Raw genomic sequence first — 21,174 nt, forward strand, 5'->3', positions numbered from 1 at the left:
GATGATCTAAAGAAATGTTAGATTTTCAACCAATATTTTGGTTAGGTTTGCTTATTTAAAGTCCAAACAGAGGCGCAAATTTCAAATTGAATCAAATTTTAGTATATCTTATACGATTTTATAGACCAATAGACCTTAAACCCAACATTCCGAAAATATTTCGCACAACATCCTTAAAAGAGGCACAACTCAAAAAAAAAAAAATTATAATAATTTGAGTTTTTCGCATAAATCAATTCGTAGGATTGACCTCGTAAGTAATACAACTACTTTTTCGTGATTGTATTATCTAACTAGAAAACAACTGTTATACTTATTTTTGTATTACATAATTGCGTGGTAACTGTACGATCCGCATGCAAAACATATTTATAGATCCGATTTTGAGTTGTGGCTCTTTTTAAGAGGGTGCGCGATTTATTGCTTATTACACTTGAAGTGCGATGCTTTATCTAGAAAAATAATTTATTACCTATTACTTCCGACACTTTGACAGTCAACCGCTTTTCGCTTATTTGCAATGATTCTGACTGCTCAGATAACTTCTTCATTAAACTTGCCAAATTATGTTTCAAATTATCCTTTTGCTGTTTTAAATCTTGGCACTGTGTTTGCAGACTATAAATCAATGCAAGATAGAATAAAGATATAAAAATGTTTAGATACTGCATTTTCAAGTCTCTGCTAATTTTCGCTCACCCCTCTTGATTGACATGTAGCTCAAAATTCATCATTTCGTATTTTTGTAACTCAGCATTTTGTAAATTGATGCGTTGTGTTAGATTTGTTATCTGAAAAAGAATTTCCCTATACAAAACAGAGCCACTACACAAATATTAAAGCTTTCATTTACCTCTTGGCTGGCGATCTCCAGCCGCCTTTGCATGCAACTCTCTGCGCAACTAAAGATTTCACTCTTATAATTGAATAATTCAATAATCTGCGACATGGCTACATTTTGTATTTGATTATTACGATGTGCATTACTGATCACATCAATTAAAGCATTAAGTCGCTCCTCCATCTCTTTGCCAACAAATGTTTTATGGCTTTTCATAATAATATTTAGCTTTTGCCACTGATCACCATCAACACTGGGTGCAGCAGAGCTACCTACTCCCTTATATGGCGTTAATTTTGAGATATGCTATGTACAAAAAATTAACATTGCAAATTAAATTATTAATAAACAGCATTTGAACACTTACATTCGCCACTTCACTTTGTGGAAATCGTTCAAATTGTGATATTTGAAAAACAGCACCACAAACTGTCTGATTGCCACCCACCATAGCGCGCGCCAACACATTTTGTATTGTAGTGAATTGCAATAGAGTACAACATTTCTCAAAATATGCTTTTTTGGCAATACCAGCGAAATTGATTAGCAACAACAGGCAGTAAGTATATTTTTCGATTTCTTCTGGTACAATAGCATTAAGTGGCATATCTGTGCGCCCAGTATTTAGTAGTGGTGCAAACATTTTGTCGAAATATGATTCTGTAATACGTGAAAGAATGAGCTTCTCAGTCTTTGTTTGATGCAATAATGATGCCAGGAGCTGTAAGATGGCAGATATATGTCGGGCACTTGTATCCGGTTTCTCTGATATAGCAATCAATTGCACGATGTACGAGGGATCACGCGCAATGCGAGCAGGTATTGATTCTTTGGGAACTGCAAGTACAACTCATGTTTAAAAAGGTTTAAAATTTACTACAGTGATACATACCCAATGTTATTAAGCCATTTAACAATTCTACAGCGTTAACTCCGCAAACTTCAGAATCCAGCCACTTGCCTAAAAATTCAAATATTCGCGGCACATTTGAATCCAAACTAATAACATTTTCTTTATTCTCAGATCCTGGCACAGTACTTAATTGCAGTACATAAAGTATCAGTCGGAAAAGTAAGCTCAAGCAAGTGTGCTGTTGCTTCGATATTTGCTCATCTACATCGTCAGCGATGCCACATGACTCCAGACACTGCAAAGTTAAAATTCCGATAATAATTTAATGCAAGAATATTTAATAACTAGTATTCGGTTATGCAACTATCTACATACGTTGAGTAGCCGCTCCACATCTTCGCAGTAATTTTTATAATCCAGCATAGTGCGATGCAGACACGTATGTGCCTTAGAGTCCACAAAGAAATCTATTATATGCTGCAAATAAGGCACGTTCCAATTTTTAATGCATTCCTCTATTGTAGCAAATGTTGAACGTATAAATAAATCTAAATCCCTCTGGTTCGGCGTATGTGTATCTTCACTCAGTATAATTAACATCTTACTCGCCAACATGCCATAGCTTTGAATGCGTTTTGTAAAATTTGATATATTCACCGAACGTAAAAAGAGAAACATTACTACGAAATTTTTATAACATAAATTGATTAGCACAGATAATGCCAACTGCGCCAATCCGTCCTCACTTTCCTCTGCCGCTTGATATATGATATTGACCAGCTGCTCTAGTAGCACTATTAAATATGGTTCTTCCCAACTTATTTGTATACCATAAGTTAGATCCTGCATAAGTGTTAGCAGCTTTTGTACCTTCTCCTGTCCATGCGAACGCTTAAGCACAAAGGCTAGAAGCGGTACAAAACGAAAATCCTCTACCAATGCGCGACGTGCTGTCAGATTACGGCTTAGATGTTGCAAAAGTGCAACGCAAGCCCAAAGTGCATCGGAATCAGTAGCCAAAGTACCCATAACAGCATGCAAGTCTATGAAAAGTTTGGAGGTCTCCAGCTGTGCAGGATTAAATAGCTGTGGCTGCACAGTTGTGCTAAGCAGTGATGCACTACGATTTAGTAGCGCCAATGATTCAATAGTTTGCTGGTTGCGATAATTTGTTGCATGCATACAAAAATCGCGCACATAGCTGAAGGCTTGCTGGGCCGCAGAATCATTGGCAGGATCGCCAATTGTTGTCAAGCCGCCTACAGTGACGCTGCGGTTTGCGTGTTTGGGAGGAGCCATCGGATTTGTATGAATTTTATTGTTGATTTGTAAGTAAAACCAATAAAACCAAAAAAAAATTATTCAAATCACAAAACAAATCTCAAACGAGGTGTAAAATATCCGCCAAGCAGTCAAGACAAATGTCACAAATCGTGGAACTTAGCATCACTGGGTGCCCACAATGACTGAAAACTGATACAGCATTGTACAAATGAAAAAAATAGTTTTCCGTTCGTACTGTACTTTTTCCGTTGTAGAAAAAACAAACAACCGAAGTTAGCACTTCAGCAGTATAAATATTAAAATTTTTGTTTTGCAATCGATAGTTCGTCAATTGTTCTTTACTGTTCGTCCACTTTTATCATTTGTTCGTTAGCCACACAATAATTTAATTAATTAATTTTTAAATTTTTTACTTAACGTTATTCCTGCAACTGGCTCCTCCTACAGATTATTTTGGGTTGGGAATGCATTTTAAACATTTCGTTTGATATACATATTCTGTAATTTGTGTATGATATACTTAATAAAAATATGCCTATGACAAAAAATGGGATTTAACCAAAACATGCCTTATTAATATAGTCCATATATATATCTTCTTATATGTATATTTGATTTTCTTTTATTTGATGACTACTTTATCTCTGTATTTTACTGTATATTTTGCTTTTTACTTTATCTCGACTGACCAATTCAGGCGATTTTTTTACAGCATTACTTTATAATTTATTTTACGTAATTTTCTGTGATTTGTGTGTGCCCATTTTATTCTCGCGAGTCTATTCCACAATTTGGCGTATTGTGTATACCTGATAAGGCACAATCTGTTCTTTGGTGGGCTTCAGTCTTTCACAGAATACGCGCGATAAGACCTTGTAACTTAAATATGCTTAGAAGGCTGATTCCGCGGTAGTTGGTAGTTTAAATACCCTATGGACATCGGTAACTAGGTCGGCCTGGTGGTTCTTCAGGAGTTCGCCCTGGTCTTTAAACCTTACGTAAGTCTCCCAACTTTCTGATACAATTTTTTGGTGTTTTCCCTGTGGCCAGCATCTAAGGCTCTTCACACTCACGTAATTTGGCCTCTCTTTTGTTGCAGAAAATACGCCTCGCTTCCCTCTTCAGTTCCCTATAGCTGGCGTTGCACCCGATAGCAGCGTTGCCCTGTAGACGGTATCCTTTTTCCTTTAAATCTTCTTCATACCTGTTGCTCTTTCTTGCTCGCTGAAATTCGACTAATTCTTCGGCGGCGGTACTTAATAAGCGGGGAATGTGGTTCTACTACACGCGTGTGCCGAACTGTTGACGAGTGCGCTCAGATAGCAGGTGTAAAAGTCGAGTGGCGAATAAATTTGGCCGTCTGTTGCGCAGTTTTTTGACGTTGATCTTTCCTTGCATTTTGGAAACGGCAGGGGAGCCAAAGTTCCCTAACTTGCCCAACTTGGCATTTAAATCGTCAAGCACGATTTTTGTATCGTATAGGGGCAGCGATCATATGTACGCTCCAAGCGCCCCTCGTCCGTTTATTCCGTCGGGGCATGGGCGCAGTTGAACGAGATGTTGAAGAATCTCGCTTTGATGAGCATTATGACGAGACGTTCGTCCACCGGGGTGAACGACAGTACTCGGCGACGGAATCTCTCTCCCACCACAAATCAAACACCGAATTTGCGCTTCTTTACAAGGCAGCTGTAGTAGACGTTGCAAGGCTTTCCTTCCCTTGTCCCGTCCATCGCATTTCTTGGATGGCAGCCATTGTCTTCTCGGGGACATTATCCAGCCGGCCAGAGGTACCTTCCTCATTAAGGGTCCGGATATTTCAGGTGTATACCCTCAAACCATCAAAAGAAGGGTCTCAACCGAGGCATGTCTACGAGTACGAAGACTAATATGAAACCGAACAGGCAGAAGAATATGAAGAAATGGTCGAATAGGAAAACGAATACAAAGTCGAAGAAGAAGACGGCTACGAGGTCAAATAAGAAGGCTAATACGAAAGGGTTTTCGAAGAAGAAGTCGAAAACGTAGCCGATTACGAGTTCAAACGAACACGAAACGAAACGAAAAACGAAAACGAACTCGAATATAAAGCCGAATACGAAGTCGAATGCGAGTACGAGTGCGAGTGGTTGGGTTTGGGGGTTAAAGTTTCAAACGCGAATTTTTAAAATCATATATTCAATTTTTCGCTTTATTTATAAAACATTTTGATAATTTTAAACACATTAAATTTTTCTTTTTACTTATAAATCAATGAAACGAAGAATTTTAAAATTTTTCGTGATTTTTTGAAAAATTCTTCTAGAACGTCATCAACTGAAAAATTTATATCTTTGTGAATATTCATAGATGCTAGACTGTTGAGTCTTTCTTGACATGTTGTATTTCTCAAGTAGGTTTTAATTCTTTTCAGGCATGAAAAGCTTCGTTCAGGTGTGGCTATTGAAACGGGCAAAAGTACCAATATACGTAAGATCTTAAAAACATTCCCAAAAGACGTTCTATTAGCTACTTGTAATGCTTCGAGAGCATTTCGAAAATGTTCGTGTGAAACTCGTTTTTTCCACATTTTTACCCATTTGTTTCGAGCAGTCGATTACTTTTTCATAGAAAGCAAACAATTCTTCAGTTTTTTTTTCGTTAAAATCATACTTTGGAAACAAAACACTAAAATTATTTAAAACTGATTTATGGTTTAGGAACCGGCTTTTCAAATGAGCAATATATGTATCAAGGAAGGGAATGTAAAAAGCAATGCGATAGTATGCCTCGGCGTCTCCGGTTTTCACATTAAAGCGATTCTTTTGGCGACTGCTGTATCGCGGTACTTTGATTTCTGTACCTAGGTTGGTGCATACTTCTTCTACGTGTTCGAAAAGCAAATTAAAGTTTTTTTCTGCATCTTGTCGCATTTCTTCAAATTCCTTTAAAGCGTAAAGGTTGATTGTAATATTTGATTTATTTTATCAATATACAATTTTTCAAACAGGTGGCAGTCCCCTCAAAAATATTTTCGGTAGTAAACGTTCCTAAACCTGTTTAGTTTGATACCCTTATTGCAATAATTCATTTATGTTATCAATTAAATGGAATTAAAATTTTCAAACACAAAGATATTTTCAGCTGTAAGCTTTCTTAAACCTCTCTCTTTTGACAGCCATATTGCAATATTTACTTTATCTTACCAATTTACTTACTTTGCAATTTTTAAACAGGTGGTAGCTCTACATTTCTTTTTTCTATATTTTAAGTTAGGCCTCTTTCAGGCAATCGGTGAAGACCTCCCATATAAATTTTCATTAAAATCTATAATGTACAAACTTCGGTCTACTACAATTTTACTATTTTTCGAATAACAGAAATACGTACATACACACTTCAAAAAATTTGAATTAAAATGCGACCCAATAGCAGACAATGACCCAGTTTAACAGTTTTTTTTTAATAAAAAGTAAAGAAAACTGTGCGTCTCAGTGCCTCAATTGAAAGTGAACTAAATCTTAACAAAAAAAAAAAAAAGAAAAATCAACACGTGTTGATTACACTAACATATTTGTCTACCTACTTGGTATTCGTTTAAATTTACTTGCACATATCAACGTGAACACAAATTATCTCAATTGCGTTTTTTTAGGTGCTAAATCGCGCAGCTCTGCCTCCTAATCACTACTAAATTTCACTTAACTAAAGTAAAGCGGAGCACAAAGAAAAGAAAAAAAAAAGCAAATTGAAAGAAAAAGGAAATGCTCGTAATTTAACTAATGCGACGTCATCGTCTACTTGTTGCTATTTGTGATATACATACATACACATATACATATGGTTTGTATATACATGTATATGACCCTATGATGCTCGCGAATAGCGCCTGCTAACTCATGCAACCGCACCGCCATTCATGCGGCGAGCGATCTTGTGGGTGCGTTGTAAATTTCATGATTACTATTTTAAAAAATTGGATGCTAAAAAACACCCAAACAAATGGACGGACAGACGTTTGGGAAAGATACGCGCAGATTTGCTGTTAATTTGACTGACGTTGACTAAAAATTGCATGCTCGCCACGCTTTTGTCGCAGTTGTCGACGGACGGCGAACGTGTAATGAACTCGTGGAATCGTAAAATGCGCAATGCAACTGAAAAATACAGCGATTAAGTTTAAATAATACAAGATAGTGAAGAGCACATTGAATTGTGAAAAGTGTCGAATCCTGCCGTGCATCCTTCCGCAATATTTTCCAAAGGATAATGCAAAATTAATTATAAAGTGGTATTTTCGTACATATACGATTTGGTTACTCATACGCACTGTCGCGCTGTTGTGTCGTGCCGTTATAGAAGCTGTGATATTTCAAATAAGTTTTTGTAGATTTTTTAAAAACCGAAATAAGTACAAAGAGCAGCAAAAAATAATAGCTTAGAATGCAATTTTGAATTTGTGGCATTGAAAAACCAATTTGTAGAAATAAGTGAAGAAAGCATTAAATACACTGCCAAAGGCAAAAAATGTAACTTCCAACTTAAAAAAAAAAAATAAAAATAAAAATTGAAATATTTTAAACTTGCTACCCTACTCCTTTTTAATTGAAATTCGATCCAAAGTAAATTGGAAAAAATATTTTTGTTGCGTTTATAAAAAAAAAAAAACTTTGTCTCGCGCCCACTAAATGTTTAGCCGCAGTAATTCGCATCCTGGCAATGGATCCGCCGCTGACATATACACACAAGCATTTGCCAATGCTACGCCAGTTAAATCTCCAGCGGCCGATACGAAAACTCCAGAGCGCGATGCTAATCGTGGCCATTGGGGCTCGAAAACGGAATTTATGTTATCCTGCATAGGTTATGCTGTAGGCATTGGCAACGTGTGGCGTTTTCCGTATTTGTGCTATCGCAGTGGAGGAGGTGAGTGTGTGCGAGATGATGGGAAATAAAAAATCAAAAAAATTAAAAATAATGATAAAATAACATACAATTTTGTGTTTTATTTAAATTCGGCCTCGAGGCCATCAAAGTTTAACAAAATAAATTAAAGTAAATCAATATAAAAAAAAAAGAAAAGATAAAAAACTAAAAACTTAAAGTGTCCAAAAGGAGGTTTTATTTACAGCAAAAGTATTGGCTCGGAGAATTTTACGCAATGTGTGCAAAGCTTTTTATTTTAATTTTTTTTCGCAAATTTCTTATAAAAAATATAGTTCATACTACAACAAAAAACATTAAAATAAATTTTCCAAACTTTGTGCAAAACTCAGGAAAATTCAATAAATTTGTATACAAATGCAATTTTCTAATAAGACTTTTTAGAAACATTCTAGGTACTCAATTTTAAAGCCCATTCAATTTCAGTATATAAAAGTGCAAGTTTAGAGTTGCTGAAAATTGCATTTATTTTTGGAAATTTTTTTGCGGACGGTGTTACTTTTTCATTCCATATAAAAAAATAAAAAATTGTTGAACATACATACATACATACTTTGTATGGAAGGAAGTCCGTGGAAAAAAGTGCTAAAAATCAATTAAAAAAACCCATAACAGAGCCTAACAAAATTCTAAGAGTCAGAAACTGATCTTCAAATTATTTGTTATTTCGTTCAAGCATAGCAAGGGAGGTTGTATCTTAAATACTAAAAAATAAAGCCAAGAAACGATCGAACTAGTGATAATTAAATCGGGTGCTTCATGGTAAAAAAATGGTAATAGTAACTGTAATGGTAATGGTGATGGTAATGGCAAAGGTAATAGGTAATGGTAATTGTAATGGGCGATAATGTTATTGGTAATGGTAATGGTAATTGTAATGGGCGATAATGGTATTGGTAATGGTAATGGTATCTGTCTTCGTATTCGTGTTCGTCAAAGTCTTCGCCTCCGCATTCGTCTTCGGGTTCGCCTGCGTCTTCGTGTTCGGCTTTGTAATATTTTCTGCATTGGTCTTCGTCTTCGGGTTCTTTCTCGGGTTCGTATTTGTCTTCGCGTTCGTTTTCATATTCTTCGTCGTATTCTTTTTCGTGTTCACCCTCGCCTTCGTCTTTGTTCTCCTCTTTCGGTTCGTCTTCGTATTCGTCTTGGGGTTTATCTTCGGGTGTTCGTCTTCGCCTCAGCATTTCTCTTCGTGCTCGTCTTAAACTTCAACACAATATATTTTTTTACTATAAAAAAAACTTAAATTCAGAAAATGAGATTAATTATATTTACAAAATCTAATTTACCAGAGCATTTTAAAGTTAGAAAATCAGAAAATTTTCGAGTAAACGGGCATAATACAAAACATTTAATCAGAATATATTTTTTTTAACATTTGCTCCCTGTTTTTAAGAGATGCTGGATGCGAATATTTACAAATTTGGATATTCTTTCAGATGTATTCTTCTTTGATTAAAATCATTATATATTCTGAATTTCAACAAAATCGGATAACATGCAACGCAATTAACTGCGTTTTTCCCATTATATTCAACACTTTTATTGAGCTTGAGGCCGTTTTTTAATGAAAACTATTGTGGAATAATTAACAATAATTTATAAATAGTAGAAGTGATAGCTATTTCGGATATCACCACATATCCTCATCAGACTTCTTCAGCGGGATTCGAACCGACGACGACCCCAGCTGACTCAGCCAGTCGCTGTGCTAAGTTCGCCTTATAAACTGTTGTTGGCCAACTACAATCAAGCGCAGCTATTACGCTGCAATTCACACTTGATCATGTGGTTGTTGGTTTTGTTGGTTTCCGTTATTAATTCTATTTTAAGAACGTTTAACTTTTAGGTGTGCTCGTCCATAAGTTATTTGTTTGTTTGTTATTTTGATAAATTTCGTTATTTTTCGGAAAATTGATATTTTTATCATATAATTATAACACACTGGCGAAAATGCATATCAGTTCTTCGAATTCATGAATTTACAAAATTTTCTAATTACTTAATATTCAATTTTTAATTGCAATTTTTTGTTGTATTTTCGAATCTGCACTCTTTTACATAGTTGAAAGCACAGCATGCTTGAATATTTTCGCAGGTTTAGAAAATAACAAAAATTCCAAAATTTTCAATTTTATGAAATTATTAAATTTCTTGAGATTTCTTTTTTTAGGATAATTTACAAAATTTCAAAGACTATCGAAATCTGGGAGATTCTAGAAATTTTGGTAAAATGAGAATATTTTGAAATGTACAAAATTATTGAGATTTTAGAAATTTTTATATTATCCAAAATTTTGAGAATTTTATTTATTCTGAAATCCATCCTAAAATGTAAAAATGTGAATCATCACAAATTGTCGAAAAATTCTAATGTTCATGGTACTTGTGTATAAAACCTAGAAAATTCTTAGAATTCTAAAATATATTAAAATTTTTGAAAAATTCCAAAAATTTTCCACTTTTCTGAACATTTGTTTTGTGCTTTGCCTACTTCAGTACATACTATTTTAGTACATATGTTGAAAAAATATTAACCCCCTCCCCCCCAAGATCTGCTGCTGGGTCCGCCCCTGATCTTCTGAATTAGAGATTATCCAAATTATTTAGACAACAATAACTATTGAAAATGTCTTCTCATGCGGAGATACTTAACTTTTTTGATTAGTACTACTTTTTTACAGTAAAATTACTTCAATTGTTTAATGGTTTAGCCTCTTCACCCTGCATCCATACACCTCTACATTATCACACCCACACATTCGCTGGTTCGCACATGCTTCAAGTATGCAAATTTTGTGTCGCACCATAATTGGTGCAATATTTTTTATTTGCTTCTTCCTTTTACCGTAACAATTGCTATGAATTCATTGTCCGTGTGTATATATGTATATATACCTTTTTTATTAGTTTATTTTTTATTAGGGTGGTCTAAAAATGCATGAGGAAAAGTAAAGTTGGAATTTTTGATGGTTCTACACCGGAAAAATTATACCCCAATTTTTTTGTTTTGAAATCAAAAAATATCTAGAGGTCGTTCAAAGAACACAAAGTTTTCCATGTTTTTTATATGGGGAAAAACCATTTTTCGTAGAAATGGTATAAAATTCTTTGCTTCTCTGCAGAAGATTCCCTATAACAATACCCAATTGTTTATTTAACCATTTCTTCATAGTAACTATAATAGATAGGTCCCCAAAAAATGCAATGGGGGCACCAATAAAAAATCTTTAGTATTAAGAAATGATTAAATACCCAATTAGATATCATTATTAGAAGCCTCCTGAAGGGAACCAGAGTTTTCCGGTCGAAAAATATTGAATATCAAGAATTCCATATCATTTCTACGAAAAGCTGTTTTTTACCCATATAAAATACATGGAAAACTTTAAGAGCTTTGAGCGACCTCTAAATATTTTTTGATAAAAAAAGTAGGGGTATACTTTTTTCGACATAAACCAATCCTAGGTGATGAGAGCATTGAAATTCCGACTTTACTTCTTTTTTTTTTGACCACCCTAATGTATATACATAAATGCAAGCTTTCATTGCTCTTGTCGGTTACTTGTTGCTTTCACCAGTCTCGTATTCGATGCTATTTTTAGACCACAAATTCGCAAATAGATTTGCTTGCACTCTCAATCAGTGGCAATGGCTGTGTGTGTGAGTGTATAAAGCGAATTTCATGCTTTTTTGTGGCTGTTGGTATTCTTGTTATTGTTGCCTCGATGAGCCTTTCCTTGAATGCATTTACGATGCGCGCGCGCGTATACTCTCCCGCCCAGCTATAGTATAGCTGGCAAAATGTACAACATTGCTCATTTCCAGCCGGCACGCAACGCCTTCGATAGCTCAGTTGGTAGAGCGGTGGACTGTAGAAGTTTCAATTGTTAAATAGAGTGGCTGTGTGGCGGAGCAATCGAACCCATAAGAGTAACATACATTTCCTTTGGGCAGATGATAACGTCTTGCATTGTCATATTCTACTGCAATCTTGATATGTTGAAATCCATAGGTCGCTGGTTCAAATCCGGCTCGAAGGAGACTTAATAATTTTTTTTTTTTTGTTTGGATTTTTATTTGACACATTTTTTCGGTAATGGTTTTTCTCTTTTTTTTTTGCATAAAGTTGCTATGTTTTATTTTTGTTTGTGAAAAACTTTTTATTTATTATAAATATTTTAAAAATGCAATTTTATTGTTTTCAACAACTTTTTTTCTTTTTTTACGCATTTTTAGGCGCATTTTTGGTACCTTATCTACTAATGTTGTTCTGTTGTGGCATTCCTTTATTTCTTATGGAAATTATAATGGGCCAATTTTCCAGCCTCGGCTGCATAGGCGTCTTCCGCTTGGCTCCCCTATTTAAAGGTTTGTTTTTTAATTTTACAAAGTATGTTTTCTCAATATTTATTTAGGCATTTCTGATACTTATGCAAATCTCATTAAATTTTTCTTTCTTTTAGGCGCTGGTTTCGCCATAGTGATTGTGAATTTTATTTGCACTTGCTACTACTCTGTGATTATTGCCTATCCAATAATGTTTTTAAGTAAATTACTTTCTCATAAATTACCATGGATTGATTGTAAGAATGAGTGGAATACCGAATATTGTGTGGAGGTCTTAGAAGTAAGTGCTCAAAACCTAATTTGGTATTTGGTGGACTTTTTTGTTTGTTCTGCAGAAATATTAAATTAAATTTAGTAGCTATTTAAAATGCTAAATTTTTTTATGAATATGAAAATTACTTGTGTATAGAGTCATATCTCTAACTCTTTTAATATAACACCGTGCAACAGTAAATTTTACACACACAAAAAAAAAATGAATATATTAGCGAAATTATGGGCAATATATAGTAAAGCTGCGTATTCAGATTTTCTCTCTGACGTCAGGATTTTTTTTTTAAAGAAATTTGAAATTTGAAATATATACCAACTAAAAAAACTATTTGAAAATTTCGGTGCAGTGTAGAATTACAATGTGGGTATCAAATAGCGTGATTGACTTGGTTTTTCCAAACCGGTTTCCACCGGTTTTTTTAATATCTATCATTTTGAATATTGAATACACCGGATTTTTTTATTGGCCAAACCGGTCTTCTCATTTCATACAAAACTTGACCTCTCAATAAAAGTTTTGAGTTTTTCGAAGTTTTCACGGCTTTTTCCAATTTAAGGGAAACCTTAAACGGATAGATCTACACTCTTACTCCAGCTCCGAAGAGGATTTTTTATGGCAGAAGTACACTCCGAGCTTTGAAATTGTCTGCCAAGGGGCGACAGCTATTTCAAAAATATCTTTTGATTATGCTGGATCCAGAAATTGAACCACGGGTCTACCGAGTGGCAGCAGGCACATCTAAGCACATGCTACGGCGGCAAAAGCACTACAGCTTTATTGTAATTTTTGGTCGTGACTTCATACATTTCATGCATTCATGCATTTTCGCTGTATGAAAACTATATAAAATAAACCCGGCTTATCCGTTTTTTTCCTTAATTTCAAAATAGGGAACCGTTTTGTTTTTTTTTAATTGCAATTTTTCGAGTAACTCGAAAACCGGTTTTGGAAATAAGGCGAATAATCGAATAGCTTAGTATCAAATAAAAGAGAAAATTTTGTACAATAAAACTTTTTGGTGCATAATGACGAACGGGTATGGAAATTTTTATTTTTATTTTTTTAATTTAATAATTTATTTTTGAGCTATAGGCCGTATGTTAAATAAAGCATTAAATGTTTTTCTGTTTTATTTACATCCATCCGGTCATCCTGTCGACCGGACAAAGCTAATAGTTCCTGAAGATGCCTTCAGACTGATGGCGAAATATCGACCAAAATAAAACTAAAAAGTAAATAAAACAGAAAAACATTTATGGCCTTATTCAAAAAAAATAAAGTAGCTTTATAAAAGGTTTATAAATTGAAAAATGTATGAAAACGTCAATTTATAAAGCTCTTTAAACCTACTTTATTTTTTATGAATAAGGCCATTAATGTTTTATTTAACATACGGCCTATAGCTCAAAAATAAAACACCACCATGTTTTTTTTAATTTTGTTCTTGAATAGCCTTGAAAATTTGCAATGTTTATTTTTGAAAAAATTGTATGTTAAGTACTGTATACACGCGACCACATCCTCGAATTTCGTCCTCCTAACTTTATTAGCTTAAAAAAATTAAGTTAACTAAAAGCGCATTTTCGTACTTGTAAACCAAAAAACTTCAAATTGCATCGAATGTTAAATAATGTTTTAATTCACCATATCTTTGAAATTTCAAAGTCCTTTAAAAAAATCCTGACGTCAGAGTGAAAACCTAAAAACGCAGTCTTACTATATTTCACCCATCATTTAGTGAGTATATTGTGCATTTTCAACGTTTTTTACAAGCTTTTATTTAACTTGCTCTGCATGTATGTATGTACATATGTTTGTTAGGGGCAAATCTTGCAATAAATTTTGAACTTACTTGACCGATGACCTAGAGACTTAAAACTTCACGTGACAATGTAACACGAAAGTTGAGTTAATCCGATAGGTGGCGCAGGAGTCGAGATATTTGAAAAACCCGTATTGATAGTCCGATTCGGTTCATATTTAGAACGTATATTAACTACATGAAAAGGAAACACTTCATCAAAAAATTTTGGCGATAGGTGGCGCACAGGTCGATATATTTGGTTTCGTTCATATTTAGAAAGCTTGCTTTAAAAATATTTGTTTTTACTATTAACTTATTTTGTTTTGTTTTTCCACCGAAAAATTTTATTCCTGATTTCATTCGTCGAACAAATAATAAATTTATATTATTAAGGATTTGATACAACTTTCAATTAATTTGATTATTTGTTTTGTTATTTGACTAATTGAAAATCACGCAATCTAAATAAAGGACCACATTGCTCTAATACTAAGGACCTTCTTTTCATTTATTCCATAATTTAAATACAAACGATTAAATGATTACATTTGACCCTTTTCCATTATTTCAGTTAGGGAAACGTAATTTTACACACCATACCGGCTTTCGCACACCAGCCGATGAGTTTTTTCAGTGAGTATACTTTTTGCCGGTGTACGAAATTCCTGTATATATATTTTAATATTCTTTTTATTACAGCTACGAGATATTACAAGTTTCTGATAGTATAGAAGAATTGGGTGGCATCGTTTGGCCGCTATTTTATTGTCTGATCTTTGTGTGGCTCTCCGTTTACGTTTGCATTATTCGTGGCATAAAAACCGTCAGTACGCACTAACCAATGTCAGAACAAGTTCCCATCGTATATTAATTTACTACATTTTATCAGGTTGGCAAAGTGGTTTACTTCACAGCGGTCTTTCCCTTCTTCATACTTTTCGTACTATTCATACGTGGCATTACCTTGCCTGGTGCAATGCGAGGTATTCTATTCTACATTAAGCCCGAGTGGTCACGCCTATTGGATCTGAAAGTTTGGGCTGATGCTGCCATACAAATTTTCTTTTCACTTGGACCCGGTTGGGGTGGCATCGTCAATATGGCAAGTTTCAATAATTTTCGAAATAATGCCAGAGGTGATTCATTTATAATACCGATTGTAAATTGTGCCACCAGCATATTTGCGGGATTTGTAGTTTTCTCCGTGCTGGGTTTTTTATCACGTGCGTAATGCAGAATGCATTTTTTCTTGGAAAACATAAATGATTTATTGATAAAATGTGTTTTTTTTTTCATTCATTGCAGATCAGTCAGGTATACCAGTCGGTACGGTGGCCACATCTGGTCCAGGTCTTGCATTTGTTACATATCCCCAAGCAATTGCTATGCTACCAGTGCCCCACCTATGGGCTGCGCTCTTCTTTTTCATGCTCTTTCTGCTTGGCTTGGATAGTGTGGTGAGTTTTTATTGCGCAATCTTTTTGCTTTATTAACATTTAAATATGCAGTTTGTTTATTTATATTAATCAAAATGTATTACAGTTTGTGCAAATTGAGGCCATTATATCGTCTGTCATCGATGAGGTACCAAAACTGCGCAAACATAAGGCACTCGTCACATTGGGATCAGTATTTATTATGTTTTTGATGTCCATTATAATGGTGACAAGGGTAAGTGTGACTAATTTAAGCCTTTCAAATATGAAAATACCAGCTGGTATTATTTTTTACTAGCATCCTACTCTCAAAGGTTTGTGACTAGAAGTGTACTGGGTCAAACTTGACCACGTGAGCTGATGTACCCAAAACCAATATCCTTAATTTTACCTCGACAGTGGTTGCAGATAATTAGTGGTTTTAGGTCGAATCATGACGTGGCAGTTCTGCGTAAAGTGTCCCATAGAGGTATCGACTTTGCCTGACTGACGAAAGCTGTTAGAGTTGATAGCCTGCCAGCTGAGCTATACAAGTACGGCAGCAAGGAGCTGATAAGGTGCATGTACCTTATGCAGAATATGGTCAGATGAACGCATGTCCGACGATTGCAATTTAAGTATACTGTGCCTAATCCACATAAAAGGCGACCCCGCCATACGCGTCAACTACCGCGGGATCAGCCTTCTAAACGCAGGTTACAAGGTATTGTCCAGCGAATTGTGTGAAAGACTGAAGACCACCGTCAATGAACTCATTGGGCCTTTTCAGTGTGGCTTTAGACTTGGAGAATGCACCATAGACCAGACCACGTATTCACAATACGCCAAATCTTGGAAAAGACCCGCGAGAAAAAGATCGACACCACCACCTATCTGCCGACTTCAAATCCGTTTTCGATAGCACTAAAAGGAGTTGCCTATACGCCGCGATCTCTGAACTGACACGGCTGTGTAAAATGACGTTGAGCAATACCACCAGCTCCGAGCCGTTTGCTACCGAACGGCGTTTCAGCCAGGGCGACCCTTGCATGTGATTCCTTTCATCTGATGTCGGAGAAGATAATAAGAACTGCGGAGCCGCGGTCAAGTTCAGGAACAGCTTTTTATTAGAGACTAGAATTATTGACGTAAATCGATGACATTGACATCATCGATAATAAGAACCGCGATGTCTGTTCTGCCTTTTCCAAGTTGGATAAGGAAGCAAAGCGAATGGGTCTGGTGGTCAACGAGGACAAGACGAAGTATCTCCTGTCAACAAACAAACAGTCAGGGTATACGCGTCTTGTAGAGCTGTAAAAGTAACGAAAATCTGGATACCCGTATGTATTCGTTACTAATGCAATCAACTCCTGTATCTTTCGTATCATTACTTTACTCGTTACTTTTTATACAAGTCTTGTACCTCACACGAATCATCGCTACAAATCTCCTAGCGTAATCGGTACTTCGAGTCAGGGGTTGTATTCGTTACTCAGTAACGAATACATACGGTTTGCTACAGCTCTAGCGTCTTGGCACCTACGTCACTGTTGAGAGTTATAATTTCGAGAAAGTGGAGAATTTCATTTACTTGGGAACCAGCATTAACCCCGATAATAATGTCAGCATGGAAGTTCAACGCAGAATCACTCTTTCTAACAAGTGCTACTCTGGACTGAGAAGGCAATTCAGGAGTAAAGTCCTCTTTCGACCTACGAAAACCACGCTCTATAAGTCCCTCATCATGCGGAAGATTTACGGGCCTTTTCGCGTTGGTGACGGCGAGTACCACAGACGATGGAATGATGAGCTATGTCAGCTTTACAATGACATAGACATAGTGCAGCGAATTAAAATACAGCGGCTCCGCTGGCTTGGCCATGTCGTTCGAATGGACTCCGACGCTCCAGCAAGTATTCAACTCGGAACCCGCTGGTGGTAGCAGAGGAAGAGGAAGCCCCCACTGCGGTGGAAAGACCAAGTGGAGAAGGGCTTGGCTTCATTTGGCATTTCCAATTGGCGTCAGTTGGTCTAAACTCACACCACCACCTCTTCTCCATCCCCCGTTCAATTTCTCGCCAAACGAAACGTGCCCGGTTTTTTGAGCTTCTTACCTGGCAACCCTCAATACATAGAGGGGATGAAACCATACTCTGAGGAGAATCGTTTCTAGCTGTTTCCTTCACCTCCTCGACTCCCAAGGAACTGTTTATATTTCTTCTACTCAACATAGTATGTGTTGTGCTTTCGATGAAGAGAGTTATCAACGGATCTAGCCCTTCAGCGACCATATCAGAGTAAATCGATTGTAAACTTGTAACTTACTTCGGCAAGTCCTTTTGACTTCAGATTAAGCGCTTGCTCTATACTCTCTAAAACCTCGTGCATAGCTGAATTAATCGATCAACAGTTGCGTAATCTGTAGACCGATAAGCCTCCCCTCCAGTACTACTGGAGTCAATCGCTACTTTTGGACCGCTACTGCACCGACTTCTAGGTAAGTAGCTACTCTATTAACGCATGGTAGTGCACATGATAATACAGAGTCGAACCAATCGGAAGCAGAATTGCGAAAAACTACGAAAGGGGGCACCCATAAATCAAGCAAGTAACTACCTTAGTAACCCTTGGTAGTGCAGAGAGAGTCGATGGTGACTATCGCTGAAATATGCGGCAAGTAGTCGATCGGTAATCAACGGATTTTACTTGGTAGCTACCGATTCATCAGGCCTGTAGTCGGTCCCCGTACCGCAGGGTCTTCATTGACACATACAACTTATTGTTTAAAACATTATTAAGACGTTAGATCTTTGTTTAATTTAAAACTAATACGATTTGAGTCCCAGGCCACACTGACATTGCATTAAACTGCATGGCTGATCAACTGGATGGCCAGGACAACCTTGAGGTCATCACTCTTCACAGGGAGAGCAAAGCAGTGCTGAGCAAAAGCTGTGGACTGCTGCTATAAATATGCGCTTATAGTTCGCGAACGTTGGGCGAAAACGCTGGCATGCAAATGTGGACCAGGTGCGGTCAAAGAAACTTCTAAAGCTGAACCCACGCGGTACGACTTAATACAACTTCGCATTTCTATTGCCGCAAATGCGTAGTAGATGACGATATTCCCTTCTCATCTGCCCTGCATTGCGAGATTAAAGTTAAACAATCTCGGCACGTATTCCATCCACACTCCCAAGAAGCTCCTTGAAATGGACATCGGCCCAACAAAGCTTAATTTTGGGCTTTTTCTAACCACTTTATGTGAATTATCTGCAGTTACCGTTCTAGAAAAAGTCTATTAAGTGGTAACAGAATGGACAACATAGGAAAAATCCCTCGCGGAGTTCGATTTTAGTGATGAGATAAAGAATAGCGCAGTCAGAATCGGCTATTTAAGAATAAAATGAATACAAATGCTAGGTATAAGAGTATACCGACGGCTGAGTGTAAGCTCGCCCTATCTCGGCAGCCCAAGCTTCGCGAATATATTGATTTTTGACTGTCGCACAGTGTTATAATATCAGAAATATTGTCTACAAAATATTTACGTCATGCCATGTACTGTTTTCTAGCATATTCAATTCCATCTTATTCTTTCTTAAACTTCGTCACTCTTTCGCAGGGTGGCATGTTCATACTACAACTCTTCGATTGGTATTCCGCTTCCGTTTCGGTAATACTCATTTGCGTGCTGGAAGTTGTGATGGTCGCCTGGATTTATGGGGTAGATAATTTCATCGACGATATTTACTTTATGATTGGAAAACGGCCAGGCATTGTGTGGAAATTCTGTTGGATGTATCTTACGCCGATTATATTAATTGTAAGCATAATTGTTAATTGTTCCTCGTTTTACGTCGATACGTATATCATAACTGTTTCTCTTTAATCAATCAAAAGGGCATGTTCTTCACCAGCATCATATTCAATCGAGACATAACCTATAACGGCATAATTTATCCACGTTGGGCCATAGCACTTGGGTGGCTGAGCTGTTGCATCTCCATCGCCTGCATTCCTACATATATGATTTATGCGCTAATGCGTGGCAAAGGTTCGCTATTGGAGATTTTACGAAAGCAACTGCAAGCCAACGATTGGACACCAGCAAGTGAGGAGCATCGTATTGAATATGAGGAGTATCAGCGTACACGGAAATTTACGTGTGAATTGAATAATATGTATGAGAGTGGCAAGTGTGGCTAAAGTGCGGATGTGTAGATGTAAATATGTAGTTGATGTGCAGTATAGTAAAACATAAATGAGATTATTTTAAATAATATGCAAGCAAGTCCGTAAACAAAAAAAAATTAGGCAATTTTAAAGTACACACATATGTATCAATAAGTATTTTATAGAAAAAACAAAATAAAGTGTGAGCATTTATTCATAAAAAAAAACTATTTTAACATTTTCATAAATTCGTCTTTGGTTGATGCAAAGCTTTTACAAATGGGGTTTGCGGAAAAGCAATTTATCCACTAAACGTTCACTAAAGCTACTATTTACGAAGCTCTGCTAATAATTTTACTCATTTAACAAAATCACAATTTCCTTATACATTCATATTTATGTACATATATAGTTACACATATACATACCTACATATATACAGTAATTTAGTTATAATTTTTAGCCGTAGTATTTTATGTTGGAAATTCTTTTACATATTGCACATACATACATGTGTATGTATCACAAGCTTTTTATGGCGCAACTTCATCTTCAATTTGACTCAATTGATGCGTAATATCCATATTACCCATGGCCTCTTCGTAACGTTGTCGTTCCTCCATTTCAACGGGATACCAATCCATTGGTCGACAGCAACGTCGAAAGCGCATCATAAATGAGCCCGATGTTTGCAGCAGCACATAGATCATGTAACCGGGTAAGCAGAGCCAAGGTAGAACGATGAGCAAAACCGCTACAATATGGATGACGATTGAGGCGACTCTGTGCTCGTAGTAGGCAGCAACAACCGCAATTAACTAAAATGTTAAAGCAAATAAAATTTTGTTAGTTATGAGCGAGACTGTTTTGTTTTTATTAAATATTTAGTAGGTGAAACGACATTGTGAATAAATAACTATGTAAATATTGTCCCTCACATACCAATAGTAAACAGAGGCAAATCGGCGCAACAAACCGCAATACATTCACTTTCCATGTGGGAAAACGTTGGCCCAGCATGAATTCGATATCACGCTGAAAGCGGAAACGGCCGTAAATCCATAATACGACCAGCAGCAGTAGAAGATTGAGTGCTGTTTGCGTGAAGAGTGAGTCCATCGACATAGCGCTGAAGAAAACGACGCCATGCTATGGTTTGGAAATAAAAGAGAGAAAGGAGTTTAGAACAGGAACGGAAAACAAGCGGTAAATATCGAGATTTTTAATTTTAGATCTTGGCGAAATAGTTTT

At 36.2% G+C, this 21,174-nt stretch overlaps 4 protein-coding genes and 1 non-coding gene across 5 annotated transcripts in view; 2 read left to right on the forward strand and 3 right to left on the reverse strand.

Annotated features, from left to right (window-relative positions):
- Positions 1-3,114, reverse strand: part of LOC118740648 — a 38,930-nt gene extending 35,816 nt beyond the window's left edge. Inside the window, exons 1-6 of the mRNA XM_036472260.1 lie at positions 2,070-3,114; positions 1,734-1,989; positions 1,209-1,678; positions 854-1,147; positions 700-791; positions 473-618 (exon numbers count right to left, since the gene is read on the reverse strand). Of these exons, the coding sequence (XP_036328153.1) occupies positions 473-618; positions 700-791; positions 854-1,147; positions 1,209-1,678; positions 1,734-1,989; positions 2,070-2,993 (2,182 nt within the window). The 5' untranslated portion in view covers positions 2,994-3,114. The remainder of the gene's footprint in view (positions 1-472; positions 619-699; positions 792-853; positions 1,148-1,208; positions 1,679-1,733; positions 1,990-2,069) is intronic.
- LOC118740651 (golgin subfamily A member 6-like protein 22) overlaps positions 1-21,174 on the reverse strand; it is a gene marked incomplete at its 5' end in the record, with an annotated part of 500,945 nt that overhangs the window by 143,018 nt on the left and 336,753 nt on the right.
- Positions 7,630-20,037, forward strand: LOC118740649 (sodium- and chloride-dependent glycine transporter 1). Its single transcript, XM_036472261.1, has 10 exons — positions 7,630-7,883; positions 12,141-12,272; positions 12,368-12,531; positions 14,901-14,962; positions 15,029-15,152; positions 15,219-15,552; positions 15,635-15,786; positions 15,872-16,000; positions 19,373-19,573; positions 19,651-20,037. The coding sequence occupies exons 1-10, from the start codon at positions 7,646-7,648 to the stop codon at positions 19,954-19,956; spliced, it is 1,842 nt and encodes a 613-aa protein (XP_036328154.1). The 5' UTR covers positions 7,630-7,645; the 3' UTR covers positions 19,957-20,037.
- On the forward strand, positions 11,743-11,944 carry Trnay-gua. The gene is made up of 2 exons: positions 11,743-11,779; positions 11,909-11,944. It is a non-coding gene; the product is annotated as a tRNA-Tyr (tRNA).
- LOC118740655 (sodium- and chloride-dependent glycine transporter 1-like) lies at positions 20,120-21,100 on the reverse strand. The gene is made up of 2 exons (XM_036472269.1): positions 20,866-21,100; positions 20,120-20,741 (listed from the first exon to the last, which is right to left on the reverse strand). The coding sequence occupies exons 1-2, from the start codon at positions 21,046-21,048 to the stop codon at positions 20,457-20,459; spliced, it is 468 nt and encodes a 155-aa protein (XP_036328162.1). The 5' UTR covers positions 21,049-21,100; the 3' UTR covers positions 20,120-20,456.

The sequence above is a fragment of the Rhagoletis pomonella genome, unplaced genomic scaffold (genome assembly GCF_013731165.1).
Source record: "Rhagoletis pomonella isolate Grant_MI unplaced genomic scaffold, Rhpom_1.0 Rhpom_scaffold_00006, whole genome shotgun sequence".
Classification (NCBI taxonomy): domain Eukaryota; kingdom Metazoa; phylum Arthropoda; class Insecta; order Diptera; family Tephritidae; genus Rhagoletis; species Rhagoletis pomonella.

Bases quoted from the DNA above. Each gene is read 5' to 3' on its own strand.
- LOC118740649 (XM_036472261.1), top strand. From the start codon at position 7,646: ATGTTTAGCCGCAGTAATTCGCATCCTGGCAATGGATCCGCCGCTGAC. The intron at 12,273-12,367 runs GTTTGTTTTTTA...TCTTTCTTTTAG, and splicing joins CTTGGCTCCCCTATTTAAAG to GCGCTGGTTTCGCCATAGTG. The intron at 16,001-19,372 runs GTAAGTGTGACT...ACTCTTTCGCAG, and splicing joins CCATTATAATGGTGACAAGG to GGTGGCATGTTCATACTACA.
- LOC118740655 (XM_036472269.1), bottom strand. From the start codon at position 21,048: ATGTCGATGGACTCACTCTTCACGCAAACAGCACTCAATCTTCTACTG. The intron at 20,742-20,865 runs GTATGTGAGGGA...TTAACATTTTAG, and splicing joins TTTGCCTCTGTTTACTATTG to TTAATTGCGGTTGTTGCTGC.